Raw genomic sequence first — 27,108 nt, forward strand, 5'->3', positions numbered from 1 at the left:
AACACCAATAAAAAGGGTAAGGTTTGGTCTGTTTTGCATTTCGCACAAAGCTACAAGGGCAATCTGTGCTAGCCGTCTCTAATTTAGCAGTGTAAGACCACAGGGAAGGCAGCTAGTCATCACCACCCACTGCCAACTCTTGGACTACTCTTTTATCAATAAATAGCAGAATTGACCATCACATTATAATGTTCCCATGGCTGAAAATGCGAGTATGTTTGGAGTGACGGGAACTCAAACCCGCTACCCTCAGATTACAAGTTAAGTGCTTTAGCCACTTTGCTATGCTTGGTCTAAAAGGTTTGAGAGAAATTTCTAAGTTTTTTATCAATAAATTAGTGAAATTAAGATGACAATAAATATATTAATACTTCAAATAAAATATAATTTAATAATCTGTAAATATGTCTTATGTAGCCTACATTTCTATATGCTTTCAATAATTGGCAAAGTGTTACCTCTTAATAAAGATGACAGAACAACTTAGATTGACATAACATCTAAATTTAATTATTACTTTTTTGTACCCATACATCTTCATATATTTGTCAAAAGTATTAAACATGGTAACAGTGAAGAAAAAAAAATGTTGTTATAATAAGTTAGACATAGTCTTAACTGTTATTAATAGCTAGAGTTATTCAAGCATTCATCTCTTCTTTATTTATTACATCCACCTTAATAAAGATTTAATACTAAAAGAAAGGTAAAAGTAAAACAGAAACATAAAACTGAGTTATGATTTGTGGAAGGTACAATTTAAGTAGAGAAATTCTTCATCTGAGAGCTAAGACTATTTCATCAGGTTATGTAGAGAAAGCAAAATGTTTTATTATATAAGAATTACAGGGCAATATCTAGCTTTCTCTTGAAATGATCTATAGTGAAAAACAACCTACTTCAAGTTAAAGGCATGTTTTACTCAGTAGTCACAATATCATATAAATATTAAACATACAAAAGGACAGATTTCAGAACAAATTTTTTATGCTAAATACAATGAAAGAAAACAATAACCTTTTAGTTTACCTGTTATGAAAACTCATTACAGTCAGTTTTAAGTTTGTCACAAATTGAAATGGGCCAAGTGGCTTATCGTATTGGACTATGGATCCCTAAATTTATTGTTTCCATCCAGTTATCCCTTCCTTAAGAAAGTCTTAACTTGTGAGGTAACAACTCAAAAATAATAATAATAAAAATAAAAATAAAAACTTTAATGCAGGATTATGATTGCCAAAATTCAGTATAATAAGTTTATGTTTATAGCTTGGTCTGTATTTCTTGAAAGTTCACCCTATTTAACACAAAGGGATACCAAATTTTGTGTGTATTTCAACAATGACATTTCACTTCAAAAGCATTTACTGCAAGCACATTTATTCAAATACATATATTAATGCTTATATATAACAGTCTCCGTGACATCTCACATATTATTTGTAAAGATACACAAGAACTATATCTGCGCAAACAGTTACCAATTTTGAAATGACAGACTAGAGGGAAGGCAGATAGTTCAACAGCAGTCATTGCCAACTCTTGGACTGCTCTAACTGTAAAATGTAACTTCACTGCCACCCTTGTATTTCATTCACAGCCACAAAATGTAATGTAGGTTTTATAATGTTTTTGAGGGAACAGAATGTAAACTCACTGCCTGACACCTTAACCATAAGGCCATGCTAGGCCCCATTTATTACATGATATTCAACCATATTTAAAATAATAATTTAATTAAAAACTGTCATATAAAAAGCTGAAATTTGCAAAATAAGCTTTCCTATAACAGCACAATTAATCCTCTGGAACATTATAACATTCTCCATTCATTAAATATTTATGGTTAGAAAAACAACACAAAAATTCATGAAATATGTGTTTAGAATGAAAATCTGCTTGTTCTCAAATGAGCTTTTGTACTAAATGTTCAATTGAGAAAAATAGTAATTTACAGTAAATGGACAAAAAAACTTCAAAAATATTATTCAACTATTTTGAGCATCAAAATGTTTTTAATTTTACATACTATAATTTGACTAAACAAAAGTTCATTGTACTGTAAACTATATCATTTGATTGTGATTGAAGTTCTCTATTAAATGTAAATAATTGTGGTTAAATAAACACATCTTTAAATTGTTAACATTACAGGTTTATTAAAACTTGTTCTTAGACAGGCTTATTCATGCTCAATGAAAGTTTAATGTACTGTATATGTAACATACAAAATTATTAAGGGCTACACTGTGTGTTTAAAAACCTCAGTTTTACAATCCTGAAGTTTCATTTCTATAGCATTTGGATGGTTGAATGAATATATCAATAAGCAATTTGTATAATGTGAAATAGTGGTTGGAAAGTTTGCCACTATTTACTGTAATACATTTCAAACTTATATGTAACAAATTAGTTTCATTCTGACTGAAAATATAGACAAATTATCAGAAACCCACATTTACACTAAGCAGTCAGTAGTAAGCTAAAATATGTCAGTCTTCAAGAACCCTGAGAAAGTGGACATTGACTGACAGCACAGCAGTCACAACCATAAAATGTTTAATTATTTAACAAAGCAGACTAAAGATAATCCTAGCTTCTAAATTGATATTAGTAATACATTAGCATTATGAAATGACAAAAGAAAGTAAATTCTAATAATATATTAATACTATACAATCACAAAGACAAATAAACATTAACAACTTGTATATTTCCCTTCTTTCTTAAAGTTAGAAGTTGACAAGATTCTTGTTCAATTGAGAAAAGAGGTTAAACTGCCACTAAAACAATTTCAATAGGTTTTGTTAAGAACAAAAAATATTTTTTGTAGTTTTAAACTGAAAATATAATTTTTTTCCAGATTTGATATGTATGATAAACACTGAGCATTTGCACATGATGCATATCAAGAGAATGTCTCTCCTTTTATTAAAATAATTTTGAAAAAAAAATTCAATAGTTTATAAGGTTTATTAATCATTATGATCCACATTGTAAGTGCAATACTACAATGAATTAAAACAACAGTATATTAAATTACAATCATGTCAAGCTAACACTGGTATGGAGTTTTTTATATATCTGTTTCAAGTTAAAAAAACACTAAAAAGTAATTTTATATTTTGTGAAACATTCAAATGAAACTACAAACATTTTTAAATGGACACTGTTGCAAATAAGTATTAAACAGTTGGAAAAGTTTTAGTAGTTAATTTGCAAAATTAGTATTATACATTGTACCATTAACTATGTCATTACAAATATAATAGTAGTAGCTTCAGGTAAGGCAGTATCATTAAACAACTTAATAATATTTTTAATAAACATATGGAAGAGACACTATATCACTAACATGATATATGTTGGTTAGGAAACATACTAATCAATATTTTTGAGTTAACATGTGAAAGAGACACTACATCACTAACACGATATACTTTAAAACATACTAGTTAATATTTTTTAGTTAACATGTCAAAGAGCAACTATGTCACTAACACCACAACTGTTCTTTAGGCAATATACTAGCCATAGTTAAAAACACTGTGAAGTAAGAGATGTATGAAATACTTAGAGTAACTTAAAGAAAAGACGTTTCAATACATTTGCAAACAATTCCTCCAGATTGCATTAACTCATTCAAAGTGAAACATATGGCCAGTCACAGATATCTTAAAAACTAAGTCCAGTTTAAATGGAGAGAAATTGTTTTATATTGAAATAACTCCATCAACCATTAATTTTTAATCTTCACACACAACCCTTACTTTAAATATAAAAATACATAATGTCGAATAAAATGATTTACAAAATGAACACTTTGAGTATATGACTGGAAATAATGTATGATGTTCATGTTAGCAGGATTTCATATTTAAGCCAGTTCCAGTGTGATTTAACAAGAAATATCTATTGTCACATGGAGCTGTTCTAAAGCACATAAAGTTTTATAATTAGCACTGCTATGGCTCTACTATTTCATATGTTGCATCCTTATTATTTCCAAAATTAAATCAAACTGATAAAAATTAGTATACATTCAGCTCACACATTGATAACATTTGTACAGTTATATACCTGCATATTTATCACTTAATCACTGGATTATGTTTTAGTTAGAGAAATTTTTCCCTAGTGACAAAATAAATGTTCAAATTAATGATAAAACTGAAAGTTTTGGCTTTTTTTTTTCTAATTTGGTATTATCATTGTGTGACCTCTCTAGCTACATTACTCATTACTGGCATGTCACAACTGTCTACACACCTATAATACTACTGTTATGAAACTCTAGCATATAGACACTTATAAAATGAAACCCCTTACGTTTGTTTATTTCTGCTCTATTTTCAACAAAGAATTGTATGTTTACATAAATTTGTATGTGGCAATAATTAAATATACATATCACTTACAATTCCCATTATACCCATACTCTTCAACTGACAGCATACAAGCCACAAAAAATTAAATGGTACCATCTAAATACCATTTAACAATATAGTTCTATATAAAACAACTTGTACAATGATAAAGTTAGATCATTTTTAAACATAAATAAGATTACGCATACTGTACAGTAACAGATAAATGAAATACTTACTAGAATAATTTAATAGAAAGACAATGTTTCAATACAATTGTCAATGAATACTATTTTTGGTGTAATGTGTAAATAATCTCATGAAGCCATCTAGCAAGCAAAACTTAATTTATGATATTCATTGTGGTATTTTTTTTATATTTATATGAAACACTAGATCTAAAATCCTAAAATAAGTACACCTCCTAATTATCAATACTATTGAATGTAGTGTACAGAGTGATAATTGTAACCGAAAACATGTCTGGAAATATAACCATTTACCCAAGATAAACTTTTCCAATTTGTTCAATTTCTATACAAATCAATTTTAAATATACAAATCCTAAACAAAGATTAAATTAACTGTACCAACAGCTTTTCTATTACTGTGTCAACTTCCCATAGTCCCATGTCATATGCTAAACAACTCTCCACCCCTTAAAAAGTTAGCCTTAGTACTATTTAAAATTCAATTGCTCTTTTTAAATATTAATATAATTAAAACAGATTAAATCCCACTTACATTTTCAATATCATAAGTTTATTATCCAGTTATGAAAGAGTATGTGTGTTTTTCTTATAACAAAGCCACATCAGGCTATCTGCTGAGCCCACTGAGGGGAATCAAACCTCTGATTTTAGCATTGTAAATCTGTAGACTTAATGCTGTACTAGCAGGAGCAGTTCTGAAAAAACTGTCATAATAAAAAGGTTTCAAGACATCATATTTTTAACAATTTGATCAAATTCATATACTAACATTTTGTATATTTAATGCTACTAATAATGTTCTAATTTTCAGAGTTTGAAACATTCTGCTAAACAAGCTTGCTATTACAAAATATTTTAAGCCAACTCCACACATTGTTTTCTCGCCTTGTAACTCTAGAAAGAATGATTTACAAAAACACTGACAACTGTGACTAAACATCTGACTAGGACAGAAAAATTGTCAAGTTTTTCAGCATGAAAATAACACATTTTCATCCTTTATGTCTTAAGAGATATTCCTGTACATGAAACTAAGATAAGTCATTAAAAAAATAAATTAAAAATCCATAATTTTACTCTTACAATTATCAGACATATTCCACTGCATAAATAATAGTATTTTAACAAAAACAAAAGTAATGAGAGTGAAGTTAATTTGCCTGAAACATGGTGAGTATAAAAAAAAGTCATTATCTATTTCAAATAACTATCCAACATCTTCAGTTTCTAAAACATACTGACACAATGAATACCCTTATACAGCATAAAGACAGCTTTCTGTTTTCTTAAAAGGAAAACTTGGGCCTGAAAATGGAGAGAACCAAGCTAGGGAGAACTGGCCAAACACCTTTCTCATGTTCCGTTTTGGTGACTGCTTTTGCCAACGGATAGCCTCATTCTTTAGCTGCTCGATACCCTGAATAATGGAAAATTTGAAAGTAACACTGGTTACACTTACTTGAAATGTGTGTATTAGTTAAACAGATTGATTGAAATATTTTTTCATTAAAAAAATAAAGGTAAACAAACTATTAACCAACTCCCAATCTTTAATCACCTTAAAAATGTAATAAATAAAAAAAGTTATGATTTCATAATGAAAACATTACCTATCTGTTATGTTAAGCATGATTTAAAATTGTGTAAAACATGTGAACTAGTAAAACTAAACTTGGCATTTCATTATAATGTCACAGCTTTAACACAGTTTTATTTTCTAACTTGGCCACATGTTTAACATGTTTTTCTACTGATTTTTTAATTGAGAGTAAACCTAACGAAAACTTGATGGTTCCATGTCTGCCTTCATAGGTGGTTATATGTATGCTTCAATTATTGTTTGATATTTTTAAAAGACACTGAAGGTAAACTGGAAAATATTCAACATAATGTTTTGGGACAACATGAGACCTATTGGTCCATCTCTGCTGTTCTATCCTATAAATTAAATTCAATTATTTAAAAAAAACTTAAATACAGCCTTTATCATTCATATACTTATCAAGCTTTTTCTTACCCACATAGATTTACTGCCTCTACAACCTACTCTGTAGGCCAACTATCATGTTAGAAAAATAAAACTGTCTTAGCTGAAGGTGACTCCTAGTCTGCCAAAATTTATTTGTCCTCTGTTTAGATGGCTTTAGAGATTGACTATTACATCAAGATTCCTTTCCTTCATAACACTGTTCAAGCTATTTCCATCCATATTATACTATTATTTATTAAAAAAACAACAACAATAAAATAAGAACTTTATACTATATAATCCTTCTGATGGTTTCATTTAGAATCATTGCACAAGTCATAGTAAAACTGTTACTTGCTGCATGGGTACATATTGTAATTGTCTTGTGCAAGTGCTATTTATAAAAGAATATCATACTGGATAGGTTTCTAATGTAAAATAAACTAATGAGCTCCTATATAAATAATGGAACTTTAAGGCATCATCACAATAGTATGGTGACAAATTATAACTGGTCTAACTCATGATCGACTCAAATCGCATAAGAACAAAGATCATAATACAAAATATTTTATATTGCTTACATAAGATAATAAGAATAACAAAAAGCAAATTACACTAACATAATTTCTGATACTATAACAACTAAACTTAAACATTATTGCAAGTTGTGATCCATTACCTTGTTACATTAAAATGATACATATACAAAAATTACTAATTCAGGCTAAAACAGTTACAATATTTTGCACATTTATCTTTTTTCTTAATAAATGAAAGCCATATTTTATCTAGCTGTCCTGTAAAATGTAGAAAAAATATACAGTTTTGGATAAAAATAATTCCATGTTTCAGTTTAAAAAAATCACTTTAAGACATATTACTTTGGAATGTTTCCATATGTTCTTTATAACTTAATTCCATATTTGTTTAAGATTACACCATATGATAAGAAAAATGAATTTTATGCCATCACTTTTCTGTTTCTCTACCTACCGTTTCATCATTCCATATTGCTTGGACTTGAGTACAAAACATAACCAAAGTAAATACAGCAAATAACAAAGCTTCAAACACCAGGAAAAGTAGCAGAACAACAGTAACAGGTGGAGTGTATGAAGAACATTCTGTAATGGTTTACATGTATTCATTTAAAAAAAGGTAATGAAATAATACATGGCATATAGATATGAACCTTATTGTAGGTTAAGTTTTAATACATATTGATATAAAATTGATAAATAATATGATTCTTATTTTCCTCAGCTTAAAATACTGACTACACTATTATTATCAAAACATATGAAAAAATGTTTAACTTACTAGAACTATTTCTTTGAAAATTGTTCATGTAATACTATTGCTTTTGTTAATACAAGACAATAGCTAAATGCTCATAGATTATCCAAACAAAGTAAGAAAAAAAAATGTAAATGCATAAATACAGAGTATTAAAGTGACACCTATTAATTTGATATCACAACAGATGATAAACATGTTTTACAGAAGTTAACTTTTTTTTATATAACTAACATTCACACCTTTTATTTACTTAGAGTTACAGTTTAATATTTTTTTGCTTGTTGCTAATCAATCTCAGATAAGTGATCAGTTGTCACTTGTATTGATGAGCAGGTTTACAGGAAAAGATAAATGGTATGCTAAAGATAAACTGTACTTGATTGAGAAGAATTTTGGGAAGTACTAATACCAATTAATTTTAAAAAATACACAAATTTATTATACTTTTATAGCAATTTAACTTTTTTTATTGCTAAGTCTCCAAATTCTTCAAAGAGCTCATTATCATGTGATATAATAGGCCAGGGGTCAGCACCTCAAATAGCAAGAGACATTTTTTTTCAACTCTGGTAGAAATGCAATATACCAAGAACCATAATGCATGTAACCCCCATTTCAAAAATTGGACAGTGCAAACGTTAAAGAGCCCCAGACTGCTGATCTCTGTATTAGGCTTAACTGTTAGTTGGGAACATGAGGAACAACAGTAACATAGGTACTAATGAACTGAAAGTCAACTTTGATGTATGACTATAAACTGTTAAAGTAGTGATTTTTGTCCTTCTTCTGTAATGCAACAGGTTTTGCAGTAATATGAATTGCCATTAACGAGATTAATGAATGTCACCTTTTATATATGGTGAGAATAGAATTGGAACACCCAGAAACAAGTGTACATCACATTAAAATTTTTCTTTTTATTTTAACAGTATACAAAATGTAAGTATTCAAATGACTGATAGAAGTTAGAATACAAGTATGTGTAAAGTCCTGAGTGTCAGGTATTACCACAACATAAGATAAACTAAACAAGTAGCTAATACTGGTTCCAAAAACTCAATAAAGAGATACAAAATTACATGGACAGCAATTAAATCTCATAATGAAATAAACTTAAAGATATTATAAAAATTAAAAGGTGAAATACCATGAGTTAAGAAATAATTGTATATTATGGTATAAGCAATAAACTCAGTGACATAACTATGTCACTAATATTAAAGAATATAAATTTAACAATTTGTTTTATTCATCAGTTGACCAATCTCAAAATGAACTAAGTTCTAACCTGTTTCTCTATTCAGGCTATATCACAGTCCATAATTTGACTTCTTGATGAGATTAATCTCTTTTTAACAAAAGTGGCCATCTCTATTTATAATGTTCATTTCAATGACTAAATGTAACTGGTCACATTTAACCTGTTTTTAAATACCTATTAATCTATTAAATATAGATACACATCACGAGTACTTTCTATACCTTAAATGAAGTGGTTGTTCAGCATCTTAATTTTTTTTTTATAGCAAAGTTACATTGGGACATCTGCTGTGTCCACCTAGGGGTATCAAACCATGCTCCCATGGGGGAGAACTTTCTTCTTATTGTACATTCTTATGTATGTGTTTGGGGTATTTGGTTTTACTTCAGTTAGCATACACAGAATGGACAGTTTGCACACTTTGTAAAATGCAGAAAAATATTTCATGTAAGCTTTTATAATAGGTAAGCTTGCAAGTGTTAGAAAAATTATCTATGTTTTTTTCATTTTTTGTTTTTGTTGAAGATACTTTAGTAGTAAGGTTCTCTATCAACTTATGAGGGAAATAATTCTCCATAAAAAAACTCCTTTAACCTAGAAACTTTTTTGGAAGTTAGTCTGCATTACAACTTTCTCTAGAAATAACATTTTAAAATACCAGTATTTACACTAATATAAACTTTTAACTACTTTTAGTAACATTCTAGTTATTCCTACACTCATATCTGTCTTTTTCTATCAAATAAATTAATTCAGTGCATTTTCACCTTCTGTTTAACATCAAAATCTAACAGTACATTTTATATAAAGTACTGAAATCAAACCAATTAAACAAACAAACATTTGAAGCTATGTCCAGTAAAATATTCATAATAAATACATATGAGACATTGTAATCCACTTTCATTGTCTTACGTTGCTTGTTGTAGACAATAGTGAAATATGAACACTTAGTATGTATATGTATTATCAAAGTAAAGCACTCCCACAATACTATATGAGATTCAGAAACAGAGTTTCTAATTGTATGACTTACATATTGTAAACACCTCTTTTATTCATGGAACTTACAAAATAAATGCACATTTCCAGTATACACAAAATTCTTACAGTATATTTCCTTTATTATTTATTCAAACAATTCATTGTTGATAGTTTTGAATCATTAATTTTTATTAATGAAGGGGAGCATAACATTTGGAGAACATTAGTGGCCAGTCTACAACTGACACAGACCATTCACTGGACAACAGAATAAAGTGGCAATAAAGTGCCATGAAATCATAACTTTAGTTTATCAGCTTAGAAAATAAGAAAATTTAATATCAGAAGTTTTAGTACCTATGCAGAAAGGAAGTTACGAAAATATGCAAGTGAAAAGTTCTAAATATTTTTACTACTGTTATTACTTAATGCTTTTACTACAGGCTCAATTCCAGAGACCAACCTCAGAACCATTTTGTGTTTTTTATAGCTTTTTCATGCCATAACTGTTAATACAGTAAGCATATCTTCATGAAATTTTGTGGAGTATTTGTAAACATTACAAAGCTTTCACATGCAAAATAGAGCAATAAATTTTATCAAGTTTTAATATTGTTCAAGTAATGTTTTTCTCATGTTTTTTTTTTTAAATGTTGACTATCAAACATGCAAAGTAATTTTGACTTTAACATTGAAATACTTTTATGCATCAGAAAATTTTCTTCTTTCACATGCAAAGTCTTTGTAACATTCAGATAACTGTCAAATGTTTTTTAAGAAAAAACTTTATATTTTATCTGTTATTTTCACCATTGGAATTCCTGTATGGTTTGGTATATACGACCAACCTCACAACCACCATAAAAAATCAGGAAATACACATAAATTATACTTTTTTGTTCTACAATGAGTACAAATTATAATATAAAAACACAAATGTTAATTTTAAATAGCTTAAATCTCTTAACATCATACATGTATATATTTGTTATTTTTATTTTATTGTCCTTTTATTCATGCCTGATTAACATTACAGAAGTTGAAATGACACTGCGCACATGCACTTACATTACTTTATCCAAGAATATAAAATTAGCTTTTACAAGGTGACCTGTCTTATCTGTGTTCTAGTGAATCAGTGTTTTGTAAAACACAGTCACACTTCAGTTATGATACATTATTACCATTTACAAATAAATTCTTAAATTTCAATTATTTTATCTTTTCTAGTTACAAACTTTGTACTTGTTTGTTGATTGCCATAATTTTCTAAGCCTTAACATATTTCTCAGGTGGAAGATGTAAAACAATTCTTTTGGGGGGTTATATATATAGAGAAAAATAACAAAAAATCCTAAATTACTGTATCAATACCACATAATTCCACCATAATTTATCAAGCTTGTAACTAAGCTGTATTTGGGTCTAAAAAAAAACGTGTGATTTTTTCCAGCTCACTAATATCTTACCTTACAACTTGTAATCTAGCATGAAGAGTTTCCTGTGCAAAAACTTTACACAGGGTAAGATAACCACTACGAAGACATTCTGAACTATGAATTGGTTATACACATGTCCTTGGGTGAAGTAGGTGTATGTAAGCAAGTATTTTCAAAAAACAAAAGAGGTGGGCAGCACCACCTTGGTTGATTCAATGAATGTATTAATCTCACAGAAAATAGGAAAGATCAGAGATTCTTATTTTATATTGTAGTTTTCCAGTATTGGTGATATGAGTAGCTAATTCGTAAGAAGGTATAAACTTTGTATTTGGACATTAGAACCATCTAATTTGAATCAATGCTGCATTCAACATACTACATGACACAAAAATTGATATTTAGGATTTTCTTCTTAATACTGTGTTTTAAATTAAGATATTAACTAACGTATAATACAAACATTTGAATTATAATCTGCAATTTGATACAAAACGTGTTGATATACATCCATAAAATAGTAGTTTGATAAAATTTTGAATGTGAATCTACAGTAACAATGGTCTTTGATCCATGAACATAGGTAGATTCATGTTGGTTGGTTTAAAAAAAACAATGTATTTAATTTGTTTAAATATGAAAATTTTCAATAGAGAATAACGTAAAGCTGAGTCTTTTTTTGTTCTCTTTCTTACAAATGAAGGTGTCCCTATAAATATTATTCTCAGTGACTTTCAGCAAATGTTTGATAAGATATTGAACAAAATGTAATTTTTAGGTCAGATTCTTTGGTACAGCAAAATATAATGAAACACAGTTCACACTTTTAAAGTATTGATTATGGTAATGGATGGAGGCATGATTTGGTTTGATGAATATAATAAAAGAATTTCTTAAAGGGTTCTCTAGGGGCCTTTTTTGACACCCATTTACATAAATGACAAATATCACCATGGGCTATAAGGTAGCTGAATTTTCTGACAGCATTAAATGTTTGAGTAAAGCTGGTATTATGGAAAAGTTTTAATTTTAAAGAACTTCAATAAGCATATTGAGTTTTTGATTATGTGTAAAATGTGTTTCAATGTTGAAAGGTATGAAATCATTCACCTAAAACATATGACTGGATGTAGCTGTTACCAGAGAATGTTAGCATTTTGGAAAGAAAGAAGGACTGAGATGTGACTGGATGAAAAGTATGAAGACTAAACAGACTTGGTAGCTGTTCTGATTATATCTGATTCAGTTCTATGACTTATCTATAAACATGTTTAGGAGTAAAATGTTTATTCTCACTTTAAGTACTTATACTAAGAATGGTATAAATCTTCTGGAAAGAGTAAACTGAAAAACTATAAGGCTGTATAACTGGTTTTCATTAACTGAAGAATAGGAATAAACAAACTAATATTAACTTCATTGATGCCATGTTAGAAGCAAACTACAAGCTTTATATGTGCCATGCATACAGTTTATACTTAATAGAATTTTTTATGTTTCATGTCAAAACAGAAAAAAGAAGTATATAAGTAGTTAATTTACCTGAGTGATCTCATCCTCTTTTAGTTCATCACATGCACTTACCTTCCCATTCTCCATTAATACAAGTTATAAAATGACTGATAGCCAAAAAGAAGGAGTGGGCTGATATCACAGCAATGTAGAACTATAATAAAATAAAGATACACATATGTATATATAATAGTGAAAAACCATTCTATATAAAAACAGGGAAATATATTTATCCAATATTAACATCTGTTACTTCTTGTAATTTTACTGTCACTTCATTTGTTTCACATTTTCAATGGTTTATATGTATTTATATACATGCATTTGACAAAGTACATCTACTTTAGTATTTATGATAACTGATTAACTAAGAATTCACAATAATTTCTGATCCATAAGAATGTGTGTTAATAGTGAATTCCTCTTCTGTACTGATTTAGAGATTACTAGTTCATGAAGCAATATATATATATAAACACACACAACTGTGAAGAAGTGTTAGGAAAAGAGAATATTTGTCACTCTTTCCATTTTATAGGGCTAGTCCTACCATGCTATTAGAGAATGTAAATTGTAACACTGTGATAATATTTCACTGATTTATGTTGACAACTGAATGAGCCAGAGTGAGAACACTTTTCATTCTTTTTAATTTCCATATACTTGTACCAAAGGCATGTCATAAGAATACTGCTTGAATTAATGTACTGATCAAATTTATGGTCTGAAATAAATGTTTTGATACTCCATGCAATGTCTTAAGCACATAGAAAAAAGTTAGCAAGAAACTAGCATGTGGTACTAATATATGTTAGAAGAAATCAATTTAGTAGCACTCTGAAAATAAACCTTGATAAAAACACTGTTTAACACCACATATTACGTTTTGTTAGAGAAAAACTGTCAGTTCAGTAGACAGTTTGAATAAAAGCTTTATGTGATAATGGTTGGACTCTCCAAACAATTGCTGCAGAATTGAAATGCTCAACAATCACTGTCAAGTACACCCTATATCATGAGAATAAGACAGGTAAATTTGGACATAGAAAAGAAAGAGGCAGAATACTTAAACTCAAAATACTGATGTTAAATACCTTTATTTATGCAGCCTTGGAACAGAAGGAAGACTGCCACTGATCTTAAGCATGAGATAAATGACCATGTACCAAATCACAGAAGAGTGTCCAGACTTACAAGTATCAAGAAGACCCAACAATGGAATGGAATATTTGATCATATAACAATTAAAAAAAGCCTGTACTTCAATATCCAAATACTGTCAAGAGACCCAAATTTACTAAAAAGTATAAAAAGATGACCTAGGAAGGTCGAAATGTTTTTCTCTCCTTATCAATAAAAGTGTTAATACCCATACCAGCCATTCTGAGATATAAAAATAGGACTGTTGGTGATTGGAAAATGGTGTTATAGAGAGATGGATCAAAGTTTGAAAAATCTGGTTTGAAGTGTAGGTTGTATGTTTGATGGAAGAAAGATGAAAGATACCTCAATTCATAGAACCTGCCATGAAGCATGGGGGAGGCTGTGTTATGGGTGGGGTTATTTTTCTGCTGAGGTAAAGGGAGATATTTGCAAAATAGATGGAATAATGAACCAGTGCAAGTATCATCAGATACTGAACCATCATGATATACCTACTGGTTTGTGTATTATTGGTAAAAAATTCTACTACCAAGAAGTTAATGATCCCAAACACAAAATTTTTTAAGAGGCTAGTTATAACATCACTCACAGACTCTATAGAAAAGAAATAACTTCATTTTAATGCAGGTGTTCACTCATGTTCTATAAATTTATGAAATAATTGAAAATAAAATTATATTTAATACTAGCCAGAGTACACATCCCTTGAATGGAAATTATATAAATTCATGATTAATGAAAGGTTATCTTAACATTAGAAAAGTTGCTTCCCTTTCATGAAATTGTAAAAAACATAAAACATAAAATACAAATCTGAAAACATGAATGTGTCTCCCAACTGACCCATCAAACCTTCATGTCAAATTTGGTGAAACTCCATCAATAAGGGATGAAGTAGTGGAAAAATATAAAATCATACATAAAAAAAAAATCATAAATTACAAAACTTAAAATTTGTATGTATTTCCTCAAGGACACAATGAACCTCCATACCCTTTGAAGTAATTACATGGACATACAACAGACAGTTCTATTATACTTATAAGAATTACCTTGTTGAGTAGTACAGTAAGTAAACCATATAGTATTAACACAGTTACATACTTTTTAATGTCCTATATTCAGAGAAACGATTACAGTGTTATATATGTATTTATTCCTCATTACTAATATGTCAAATGATAAGAATTTAACTACAGGTTATACAGTGAAGTTACTGTGAAAAAAAAAGTTTGCTTTATGTACACTTTTTAAATGTAACTATGCTCTTGAAGATGTGAAACATTCATTAGCAAAATAATTTCAGTCTTTTAGGATTTTCCAGTGCCAATATAACTTTTTTTTTAAAGAAAAAGATTACTACACTCCTTACATATACAGTATTATAGAACCAAAAGTAAGATTTTACCAATTAATAAAGAAAATGTTAATTTCTAAAATATATTTACCTCCTCTTACACTACAGCTATAAGCCCACAATGATAAGGTGAAGGGGTTGGTAAGGGCATTATCCATACAGAAAGTGTTTGCATAGATCATGGGTGCATCAACACAAGATTGACACTTTAGTGGGGGAACCACACTACATCCAGAACAGATATGCTCTTCACCAAGAACATAATTCATTTACTGTTGCTGGAATTTTACACAATTTATTGCCACTATTGGCCAGGCCAAAACCAGATAGCTAAGCTTTTACTGCTTTAGGTTAGAATTATTAAGCCATGGTCACTATATCCCATGTTGATGGCTAAGTCAATTGGACTGCAATATATCTATACATACATTTATGAGTGGATCCAAACCTGTAGTCATAGGGTGGCACATTCCAAGCCATAATGATAATGTAAGTAACATCAAAGTGAACAAACCTTCTCCACAATTTGAATAAGTCCAAAAGGCAACACTCCAGATAAAAGAAACAAGGATCCTTCTGATCCTTATGAAAATATGATGAAAATGAAGGTTTGATCTGGAAGAGTTTGCTATGATGTTGCTTGCTACAAGTCAACTGCCAACTGAAACAAAGCTGAGCCTTCAAATACAGGACTGTAGTCAATATATGAGATAGGTATGACTTTGACAGTATTAGAGCAGACAAACTAGGCTGCAGTATTAGCAAGCATGTTCCCATGAATACCAACATGGCCAGGTATCCAGGATTTTTAAACTGGTGGTAAAAAATATGCTAATTGTGAACTTAATCCAAGATACCTTTTTGCTTTGATGTCTAACCTGCTTTACATTGGCATGAGCCTGCTGGAATGCAATGTGGTTTGAAAGAGTGGGATAACTGCAAAAGGTATCCCAGGCCAGTTTTTGAGACTTACTTGCCTCCTGGCAGGCAGCACTCCAACATGAATGAGGATACTATGGAAAATGTGTTGAGGCCTTAGAAATAGAATAAGCAGCTGCCTGGGCAGTACAGTGAGTCACTGCTACCACTCAGTTGTATATCAATGGCAGACAGAAAATTGCAAGATCAAGTTCTGAGAGAGAGGTGAAAGAGGGCCATTTTGCTTGGTTCAACTTCAACTGAGGCATATGGGTTGGGTGGCATAGACCATGACAAATGTCTCTCAAAATGATATGAAAATGATTACTGCTCCATAAGTCACTGTTAACCCTTTAAGAAAAGTGAAGGTGAGCAGACAGAGAGACAAATATCAGTAAAAACTGGACAGGTGCATGAAAATAAGTACAAGAATCAATATTAAAGAGAGAAATGTTGTGATCTAAGAGCATGTGTTCCCTTACAAACAATATCAACATCACTTCAGAGGGGATTGTGCATTAAAGTCTCCCAGGATTAAAAAGAGAGATAATAACTGTTCAAAGAGAACATCAAGGATTAATTGATCATAAGTCTCTCTAGGAGACTTGCAGAGAAAACAAAGAGTGATGGTACAACCCAAGAAACCACAGATGGCAATGGCCTCCAAGGGTATATTGAGCTGCAAATACAGGATGTGTTGGTTGACCTCCATGGATTCTGCCCTGGTCGAAGGGGCAGGTATCTGTCAGTATACAAAAAATCTAGTGACTGAGAGCATGAACAAATAATTGTTCTACATCTCAAGGTCAAATAAGATGGACCTGAGCAGATGCCAGAAGCTGGAACTAAAGGAGGTGGACAAAGGCAGTCAATGGAAGAAATGATGGGGATAGAGACATGAGTAGATGTTGTTTTGTCAACTTATGTATTCATTGAGGGGTCACACGACTTGATAATGACTCTTTCTGCACTCCCACAGCAGCAGTGAAATATAGTGAAGCAACTTATGTCTGAGATGGAGTTGGGGGCTTTCAAGCCTCAGGGTAAAAAATGTTATTAATCATTTTCAAATGCTGTACCTCTTTCTTTTCCACCCACCTGGAGTGAGAGCCACTACACTGAACACATGTCAAAGAACCATGATATGATACTTTTGAGTAACCAAATTGCTGACAATGGAAACATCTTACAGTTTAGATAATCCATCATGATAGTAGCAGGTAGATGCAGTGATGTAAATGTCAAAATTAGAACACTGGTAGGCAGCATAATTTTGTCCTTATGAGTGAAGGTACGTTTCACTGCAGAAACTTCTTGGGTAGAGAAACCAGAGAATCTCGGACTTGGGATGTTCTTCAAATCCCTCTCAACAACAACTCCTCCTGAGAAATTCAAAATACCATGGGGAATAACCTCAATAGGTATATTTCTAATAGCCTTTGAATTCAGGAAGAGTTCACTGTGTTTTGGGAAATATGTTTCTGCCAAGATATCTCCAGAATGTAGCTTTTAACTGACTTAGCAGAGTCAGTAAGCCATTCTAATCCCTTCTAAATAAAAAAGGGAGACATCTGCCCTAAAGGTTTGGCTGACAAATAACTAAGTACAAGAAAATGAGGTACATGTATAGAAGGAGTTAGAGAATGCTATCCAGACTCTTCAAGATGTGATTGTTTAACAATCATTTGCATTTCATTATTTTATAAGGATTTGGGGGATCCACAATGAAAGAAGAAAGATTCAGTCCTATGAGGAGATACACTACAATGGCAAACAAGGACACTGCAGCAATGCCAGGGTTTCGTGTACACTATACCCAAACACCAGCTTCAGTCATAATGTCCACAATACCTGTTGATAATGTCCAACACTGATACTCGGTTGACCCTGCAGGGGCCACCCATCTACAGGAGTTTAATGCTAAAGTAGTGTGTTGGGGTTGGACTCCTCAACCATCAAGATCCTCTCCTTCCCTTCATGGGTCACCAAACACAAATGTTCAGATCATAGAGAAGTTAAACTGAAAAGACAGCACCTTCTCTTGGAGGTTCCTTCACCACATACAGGCATCCACAACAAGGGGAATACTGGGAACTCAAAAACATTTTCTCTCAATTATCTAACAGTAGTCAATAAGATCACCTTATACAGGGCAATTGTGGAAGATGTAAAACCTCTGTCAAAGACTCAAGTAAAAAAAAAAGTTATGGCTGGAACTTCTGAGCAAAGTAGGTTCAAACTCTTCTCAATACACTATTCATAATGTAGAACTAGATAGGGGCCAATTGATCCTGAATGAGATAGATGATGAAAAATATACCCAGAATATATCACAAAAACTCTGCTTCCAGACAGTTCAATTTATGTTGTTTTTTTTTCAATTTTTAGCACACTGTCTCACTTGCTTTGCTACTTTTTATAGTCCCTTGGAAATTTACATGACTGACCTCACTCATATCCGAAATGTTAAGCTTTTCCGCTTCAACTTTCAGATACAAACTACCTTCAAACAACTTTATTGATGAGTATAATTAAACCATATCCTGTATCAAAATTTATTTAGAGTATATGTTGGAATTTTCCAAATGATCCTATTTTTCTCATCTATATGTTTTTCTCAGATGTTCATTCTCTTTTATTTGAATTCAAATTGCCAACTGTTACAAAATATTCTTATACTTTTTCAAATACATCTTTCCAAAACAAATTTGTCAAGTAATATATCCTTATATTATGTACAACATTATGTTTATCTTTCACTGCCAAACTCCATTTACATTTCTCACTTTTAGCCAAGTTGAAACTGTAAAGTTTCAGATACTGTTTCACTCTAAGTTTATTCAGTGCAATTAGCTCAATTAAAAGAAACTGTGATGGTGAGTTATAACATGTCAAAAAAATAAGTATGATATGATAAAAATCCTATAACTCAAGTGATTTCAAAAGGTGGACCATTCTTTTTTGGCAAAAAACTGGAAATGGTGGTGTAACTGAATGATTGATACATAAATGAGGTTGACTCAGGCCATGAAGACCACCTGGTCCTCCAAGAAATAAGTAGTATATTTTTCCATGTACTATTGTGTGTCATTTCCAATACAATGTGGCCAGTTACATTACTAATGGAAAAAGCCTACTCTATTTGCATTTAATGATGTTCAATAAATTGATGTACAACATAATATTTACTGCAATTCAAAATAATATAAGGAGGCAAAAGAAGCAAAAAGAGAAAATATTTATATATATTTTTTTAAATAATTGTTTAATTCTTTCTTATTGGGTTCAGATTTAAGAAAGATATTGAGTTAAAAAATAAACTCAAATATGGATTAAAAAAGGATTTATTGAAGCTGAATAAACTATGTCTGATGAAAGTTTATGCATATGTAATCGTATTTTAATGACTTAAACAAAACTTTTGTTTCATTTTAATGCTGGCGACAAAAACCAATGAAAACTTTTGATAGTTGGAAAACACAGTATCTAAATATTTGTTACAAATAAAACTACAAAAACTGTATGATCATATTTAGTCACAAATAAGAAGCTTTAAGCAACTTGTATACTTGTACAAGATATAATTTCTTCTTATACTGTTACCTGATTGAAAATGAGGAAATTTTGTTTGAAAAAGTACTTATTTAACAGGATAAGTTCAGAATCTTTTTTGAGGTCTGTAAAAAACTTTCCAAATCTTTATATATGTAAAAACGGCTCATTTGGGTTGAGAAAATGTTTTACGCAGAGGAGCGAACTACATTGTTCACTCCTCTACGTAAAACATTTTATCAACCCAAACGAGTCGTTTTTACATATATATTTTCTCTACAAGTGGGTTTTCTCAACGTCACTTCCAAATCTTGTATAACTATTTCTGTGATACTAAAGAATCAATAAAGACCCTGTTTAATTCTTAGTCAGAAACCTGTAACATCTGCTTTTAATCATTTCTAGTACAATCCTTTAGCATCTCTGAAAGCCTCTTCATAAAAATCTTAGGAAAGATCTTCATCTGAACCATATATTGAGAATATGCTTTCCTTCAGGCTCTTAAAGGTTCTTGCATTTGCTTTAGTGGGTTCTTTTACAGTTTTCATATCTTTAAACATAAAATAGTTACAGCACAAACATTTATTTCAAGATAAAACATATTCCAAATATAAAGTACACAGATAAATCATGTACAAATTATATATTTTTAGACTCATCTAACATTTAAAAGGGACTTTTTTTGTTTGGCTAATTTTAGCTTTATCATGCTCAAGAATTTTTTATTATTATAAAGAATTAACTGGTATGTACAAAACAAGAATACTAAATTGGAGCACAAAAAAAAATAGTACTTACTGTAAAATAGTACTTACTGTAAAAAGCACAAAATATTTCTGATTATTTTCTCCTACACAATTATTGACCCATGGACAATGATGATCCATCTTACGAATGCAACGCTGACAAACACTACAATGATGTGCTCTTTCTGGCTTAATGCAGCAGCATTTAGGACATTTATATACAACTTGTCCTTCCTGCAACCCTAGCTGCTGGACAGCTTCTTTAGTTGCATTACCCTGGGGTACTGCACCCTTAAGATGATAAATAATGTCATATACATAAAATGAAGTTTATATATTTCATTATTGAAGACTTTAATAAAAGTGATTCTGAATTATAGAAAAACACTCTGCAACTATAATCTGCAGAAGGAGACAAAAAAGTGATTTTTAAAATATTTGTCAAATACCTTGTTCTGCTGTATAATTCTCCACTCTAATTATCCATATTTCCATGTTAACATGGCATGGAACACAAATATAGTGGAAATACATCATTCCATGGTAAATAACAGCATTTCAATAATTTATGAAAATACTTAATTATATTTATAAAACAGATAAACAACATGTTACACGTGCAACACATAAAATTACAAGCTACAGTACTTATTTCACATTACACACGCAGTACATAAAACTACAAGCTACAGTACTTATTTCACACGTTACACATGCAGTACATAAAACAAAAGTTTTACATCTTTCCTAAGCACTTAGCGTAGCTAGTCTATATGAATTTAATGATGACCAAGTTCATATGACTAAAATAAATCCATATAAATATACAAGGTAAGATATACAAGTAATCATTACATATAACAGAAGTATTACTGATATTAAAATTCTGGCAAATGCCAAACTTGTACAGTTTACCATTTATACCTAACTTTACAGATACTGTGTTAAAATTTCAAATGGCCACACCATAAATCTTAAGATATTTTGTCAATATAAATTTCACAGATAAAAAAAAAGTTTTGAGAGTTAACCAAGTAGATGTTAACAATAATCTTCTTTATGTTTTATTCTATTTCTAACAGTAGTCATACCTTAACTTATTGATTAGAGATAGTGCAGTAAAGAACGTTAAAATTTTGTTAACTGTTACGAAGTAAGAGTTAATGTTATCATAACAACAGAGAAGCTACTAAATCCTCTCTCTATATATACAAGCCACAAAACATGCATTGAACACCAGATTAACTGGATGAATGCAAAAGACTTGAACTACACATTCAGGACAAAGACGCACAAAAAGTGAAGGTTTGCCACAAAAATATATTTTTTACAATTCAATAAATATTGCAAATTCTTTTAAAATTAGCTAAAATTTTACATAACATGAAATTGTAAGTCCAAAACTTTTCATTATTTGTTTCTGAGTATTTAATACAACTAGAATACATGTATTCTAATCCATTAGCAGATTGCAAAATTTGATGTGTTAAAGTTAATTGTAATGTAAATATAAAACAAATCTAAAAAATAATTCAGATATGAAATTATTTTAAATAACATGCAATATACTTAAATTAGTTCTACTAGCTGGGGTATCCATACCCTGGACAATAGTTATGTAAATTCACAATTAATGAAAGGTTATCTTGGGACATGAAAAGTTGCTTCCTTTATATATAAATTAAAAAACACCACCCAAAATGCCCATAGGAACAGCAAAACATAATATGTGAAACTGTAAGTTTGTATGTATCTCCTCATAGACCAAACAAACCTTATACCAAACTTGGTGAAGATCCATGAACCAGGGCAAAGTAGTGGTATCCCCTTCCAATGAAACACATATACATCTACACCCTGCAAAGTATTTTCATGGACATACAACAGACAGTTCTGTTATATTTATATAGATGGAGCCAGTGCATTAGCTCCCCATGAGATGTATTCATGATATCATATCTGTACCCTGAGAATGGAGAAAAATAAAGTTCTCCTTAACAGGAAATAGAGGTGAAATGGGATAAGTGTAACCCCTACTGCAAATCTTTGAGCACACAGGATGAAAATTTTGTGAAGTTAAGGGTTGCACATCATGTAATAAAAAAGGTTTCTCAGTATCATGTAAGCAAGAGTTTCATTGTAGTATGATTCATATGATACTATTGACTGTTTCACATCAATAATGTTACACACACATATATATATATATATATATATATATATATATATATATATATATATACACACACACATATATAAAGGCTTACAAAAATACAGCTTCTAATAACTTAAAAGTATTTTTTATGTTTTTTGTTTTATAAGAAATGTACTCACAGGATCTGTTAGCATTGCTTTTAGGTGAGAAAATACAGCCAAAAATGCAAGTACTTCAAATACCATTAGGTTGACAGCACTGTAGCATGGATAAATACTACTAATAGGCAATATAATCACGATCAGAACCACATACTCTGCATACAGTACTAACAGCCAAGTTATTACTGCACAGATGATGCCACAAATGTCTTTTACAAACCAAAACTTCCTTCCACAACATTGGTTGTTTCTATCCAAAGCTAATGTTTCAGCCATAGGTAAAGGTGAGGAAGAAAGCTGTCTTGAAGAACAGTGAGCATGCCTTCAACTAAATGAAAACAAAACAGAAAACACTTTATATACTGTAAATGCAGTACCTTTTAAAATATCTGAACATAAAATATGAATTTTGATAATTCTCTTAGCATACACAGCAGATATAAACTGTGAATTAAAGGTAAAAATTAACACTAACGAGAACTGAAATAGAGTTCATTCATTCTACATAACAGCATTAATATTTTCTTTAAATACTTACTCCATTTAACTAAATCCCCACTTACAATGTAAATACAAAAATTATACATAGTATTGTAAATAAGACCTTGACATGTCCTAATACATGATAAATCATTTTCACATTTTAAATTCTATGGTATTAGCATAGTAACACTTGCTTTTATACAACTTAAAAATTCATGATAAAATTGGAAATAAGGTCAAACTATACTTTAGTTTACTAAATAAACAACTCATCAGTCTGTGTTTTTAGAGAGACAAGCAGCATTTAGTCATGAGACAGAGTAATAATGGAACTGTTCTTTTAAAAGTCTGATAAAAAACACTTTATAAAGTAAGTTAACAAAGTTTAAAATATTGTTGATAGTCAACATGGTTTCACTGGGAAAATATCTTGCCTTACTAATAATTTTTATAAATTCTCTAAATAGTTTACTGCTTATGTAAATAAGGATAAAGGTGTGAATATGAAGTATTTGGATTTTCAGAAAGCATTTGACAAACTATTGCCCAAAAGGCTTGTTAACAAAATTATCTCTATAGATCTGCTTCAAATCTGGCTTACTGGATAAAAAAGTGGCCAACTGGAAGAAAGCAAAGCATTGTTCTAAATGAAGGTCAAATTTGATTAACATCACTAATAAATGGGGTACTTATGACTCAGTGTTAGCACCTTAGCCCTTTCTAATTCACATCATTGACACAGACAAAGGAATGGGCAATAAACTACTTAAATAACTGATGATATTAAAGTTTTTGGTGTTGCTAACTTTGTGAAAAACATAGCTACTTCACGAAAGGATTTAGATCACTTGGTGAGTTGGGCAAATAAATGCCAGGTGGCTAAAATAATATGAAATGCCAGATAATGCATGTGGGTTATCAAAATTGAATTATAAATACAATTTTGATGAAAGTTAACATTTTCTTAAATTGTGATTGTATTTCCAATGACACTTGCCTTTTCTTGCACTATAGCTATCACTTCCTTTACCAATTTAAGCATAGGTTGGATTTTTTCTTGCTCCAGTTTTTCATTCTTCACTTAAGTGTCCTTGGCAATATCTGTTTTGTGACACTCTTTATCTATGTAAATACTCCCTCTATTCTGGTACTATATATAAGTACCTCATCAAGATAAAATTATCATTTTTTTTACAACAATACTTTAATTATATCATTCATAAGATGAATCAGGATAAAGTTTTGAATCAAACAAAATGGGAGATAAAAATCATATGAAAACTGATCACTTTACAGAATGGTAATAAACACAATCACCTGGCTGCAGAGACACTAAAATTCCCTGAAACATCCATTCAAAAGTTTCACAAAGACAGGACAAAGATGTACTGAAGTACCTCAAGTGTAATAAACTTAAAAATACTATTATATATATACCTTACTGAAACAATAAGAAGGCTCGTCTGATGTGGTATGGTATATACTGATTAATCAATTGCTATAGTATTCTATTTCCAACAAATATGAAATTTAACTATAAGAAATTTTACTATGTACAAAAATGTGTTAAGCTTTTCAAAAGTATTTGCAAAAAATGAGTATGATATAACATTTGTTATTTGTGATCCATGTAATCAGAATATAGCATGATACTTGTGTGAATTGTTGCACACGAAATAACTTATGGCTGACAGAGATTTCAGTTACAATATTTTCTACTGTTGTAGAATTGCAAATGTTATACTTAAAGTAATTATTATATAACTATTCAAGTTAAAATCTTGAAATATTATAATTAAATTCTAACTTGGAATTTGGAGAATGAAAATTTGAAAGATCACAATTTAAACTAAATACAACTTATAAGATCCAACACGTTGTAAACTATACCTAGGAAAATAACACTAGAAATAGTACTACTATCAGTAATAACAGTACTAACTAAACTAGTACCATGAAGTAACAGTAATACTTATAGTTTAAAACTACCAACTGCTACATACCACTAATGAGATTCACTAACCCAACTGAATTATTGTAATCATAATAAAGCCATAAAATAAACGACGTTCAATGCTCTAAAAGTCTAACTTTTAAATTTATTGGCTTATACAAATATATTTCCAGCATGTTAGGCATTATTATATTCCACTTCAACTGTGTAACATAATAACATTAGCATCATAACAACACAGTCTGTAAAGAATAAATAGACGCGCCACCTGCAGTTCTCAAACCCAAATTTAGTTGTATGTATTGCACTAAATCCACTTGGGAATAATATATAAACAATTTCAATATCTCATTGTGTAGCTTTGTGCTCAACTACAAACAAATAAAGAATATATTGGTGATAATTTTATAGCTCCATGTGTCAGTTTACACGCTGTAATGCCCATAATGGTGACTGGGCATATCACATGGGAAGTTAATTGGGGGTAACTGCACATCAATGACGCCTCCTGCCCTTTGATTATCACTATCTTGTTTGTTTATCCTTCTTACCTTTTGGTAAATAGCCAACTGAAATACCTTGTGGAAACTTTCAGTATCTTTCAACTTTAGTTGAAGGAGTGGTATTTCTCAAGGAACTTAAATAATCAGCTTATATTACCAAATTTTGTTTTGGCTCTTTATCTTGTGTCTTTAACTCATGTTTGTATAATACTTTCATATTTTGTTCAGTACTACACTAGAGCCATCCAAATCCTGAGATGTCCGGCTGGTCAATGCTTTTGTGTTGACCCTTCTTGAACCATAAGCTAAGCTTTTATCTATACACATCACTTACTCATCTGTTTATATTACTGAATAAAAATATTCGTGGTGATATTCTTAAAAGGGAGTGGGGAAAATCATCTTGTTATGCTATGTTTAATGGACTTCCTGAAATAACATGTCTATAATATGACCATTTTAAGTAGTAAGGATCGTATTTGAAACTTTTGTGAAAGAAACGTGATTGAAATAGTGGACAAGGTAAACACTTTTTATAATTAACTTGTATTTTTGTAACCTAATAATTCATATTCAAAATAACATATTGTTAATTTTCCAATTATCCTGATTAAGCAAAGGTGTCCATGTGGGAAATAGGCTGACATTATTTGCAGTAACAACTTTTCTGCATTTATTCTGTTCTGTTTAGGGTAAGAATTTCTCAGCCTTTGTGGAAGGGAGCTAGTTATCCATTCTTTTTCGCAGACTGAGATTTTAGTTGGATTTCCACAGATGTACAAATAGCGGCTAGTAGTTCAACTTGTATCCGGTTATGAAGGCATTATTGTCTTGATAAGAGATGGATGTTTTTAAACTTGATCTATGGTCTTTTAGCGACAAATAATATTTAGTCATCTTTTCTGTTAGAAACTCTTACTCAAAAATATTGCATTGTCAAAGTGCTTCAACTCAACATATGAAATGACATGTAACTGAAGTAGGCGAAAGTAGTGAACTTCAGTTCTACCAGCTTTGCCTGTATCTTTTCAACGAGAGAAGTAGTTTGTGATAGCGCTATCTAATTATT

At 30.4% G+C, this 27,108-nt stretch overlaps 1 protein-coding gene across 5 annotated transcripts; it reads right to left on the reverse strand.

The window, feature by feature from the left end:
* Positions 1–488: 488 nt before the first annotated feature.
* LOC143249463 (palmitoyltransferase ZDHHC3-like) lies at positions 489–25,789 on the reverse strand. 5 transcript variants are annotated; one of them, XM_076499392.1, is made up of 7 exons: positions 24,580–25,789; positions 23,118–23,427; positions 20,853–21,074; positions 13,119–13,200; positions 7,545–7,675; positions 5,833–5,996; positions 489–5,283 (listed from the first exon to the last, which is right to left on the reverse strand). In XM_076499392.1, exons 2-6 carry the CDS (start codon positions 23,373–23,375, stop codon positions 5,835–5,837), a joined length of 855 nt encoding a protein of 284 aa, XP_076355507.1. In that variant the 5' UTR covers positions 23,376–23,427; positions 24,580–25,789; the 3' UTR covers positions 489–5,283; positions 5,833–5,834. The 5 variants fall into 5 exon arrangements, with proteins under 5 accessions (XP_076355507.1, XP_076355492.1, XP_076355486.1 ...); XM_076499377.1 differs by having other exon boundaries at positions 489–5,996; positions 24,580–24,683; positions 25,586–25,783; XM_076499371.1 differs by having other exon boundaries at positions 489–5,996; positions 24,580–24,732; positions 25,586–25,783.
* Positions 25,790–27,108: the final 1,319 nt, after the last annotated feature.

Source organism: Tachypleus tridentatus, chromosome 1 (assembly GCF_004210375.1).
Source record: "Tachypleus tridentatus isolate NWPU-2018 chromosome 1, ASM421037v1, whole genome shotgun sequence".
In the NCBI taxonomy this organism is placed as follows: domain Eukaryota; kingdom Metazoa; phylum Arthropoda; class Merostomata; order Xiphosura; family Limulidae; genus Tachypleus; species Tachypleus tridentatus.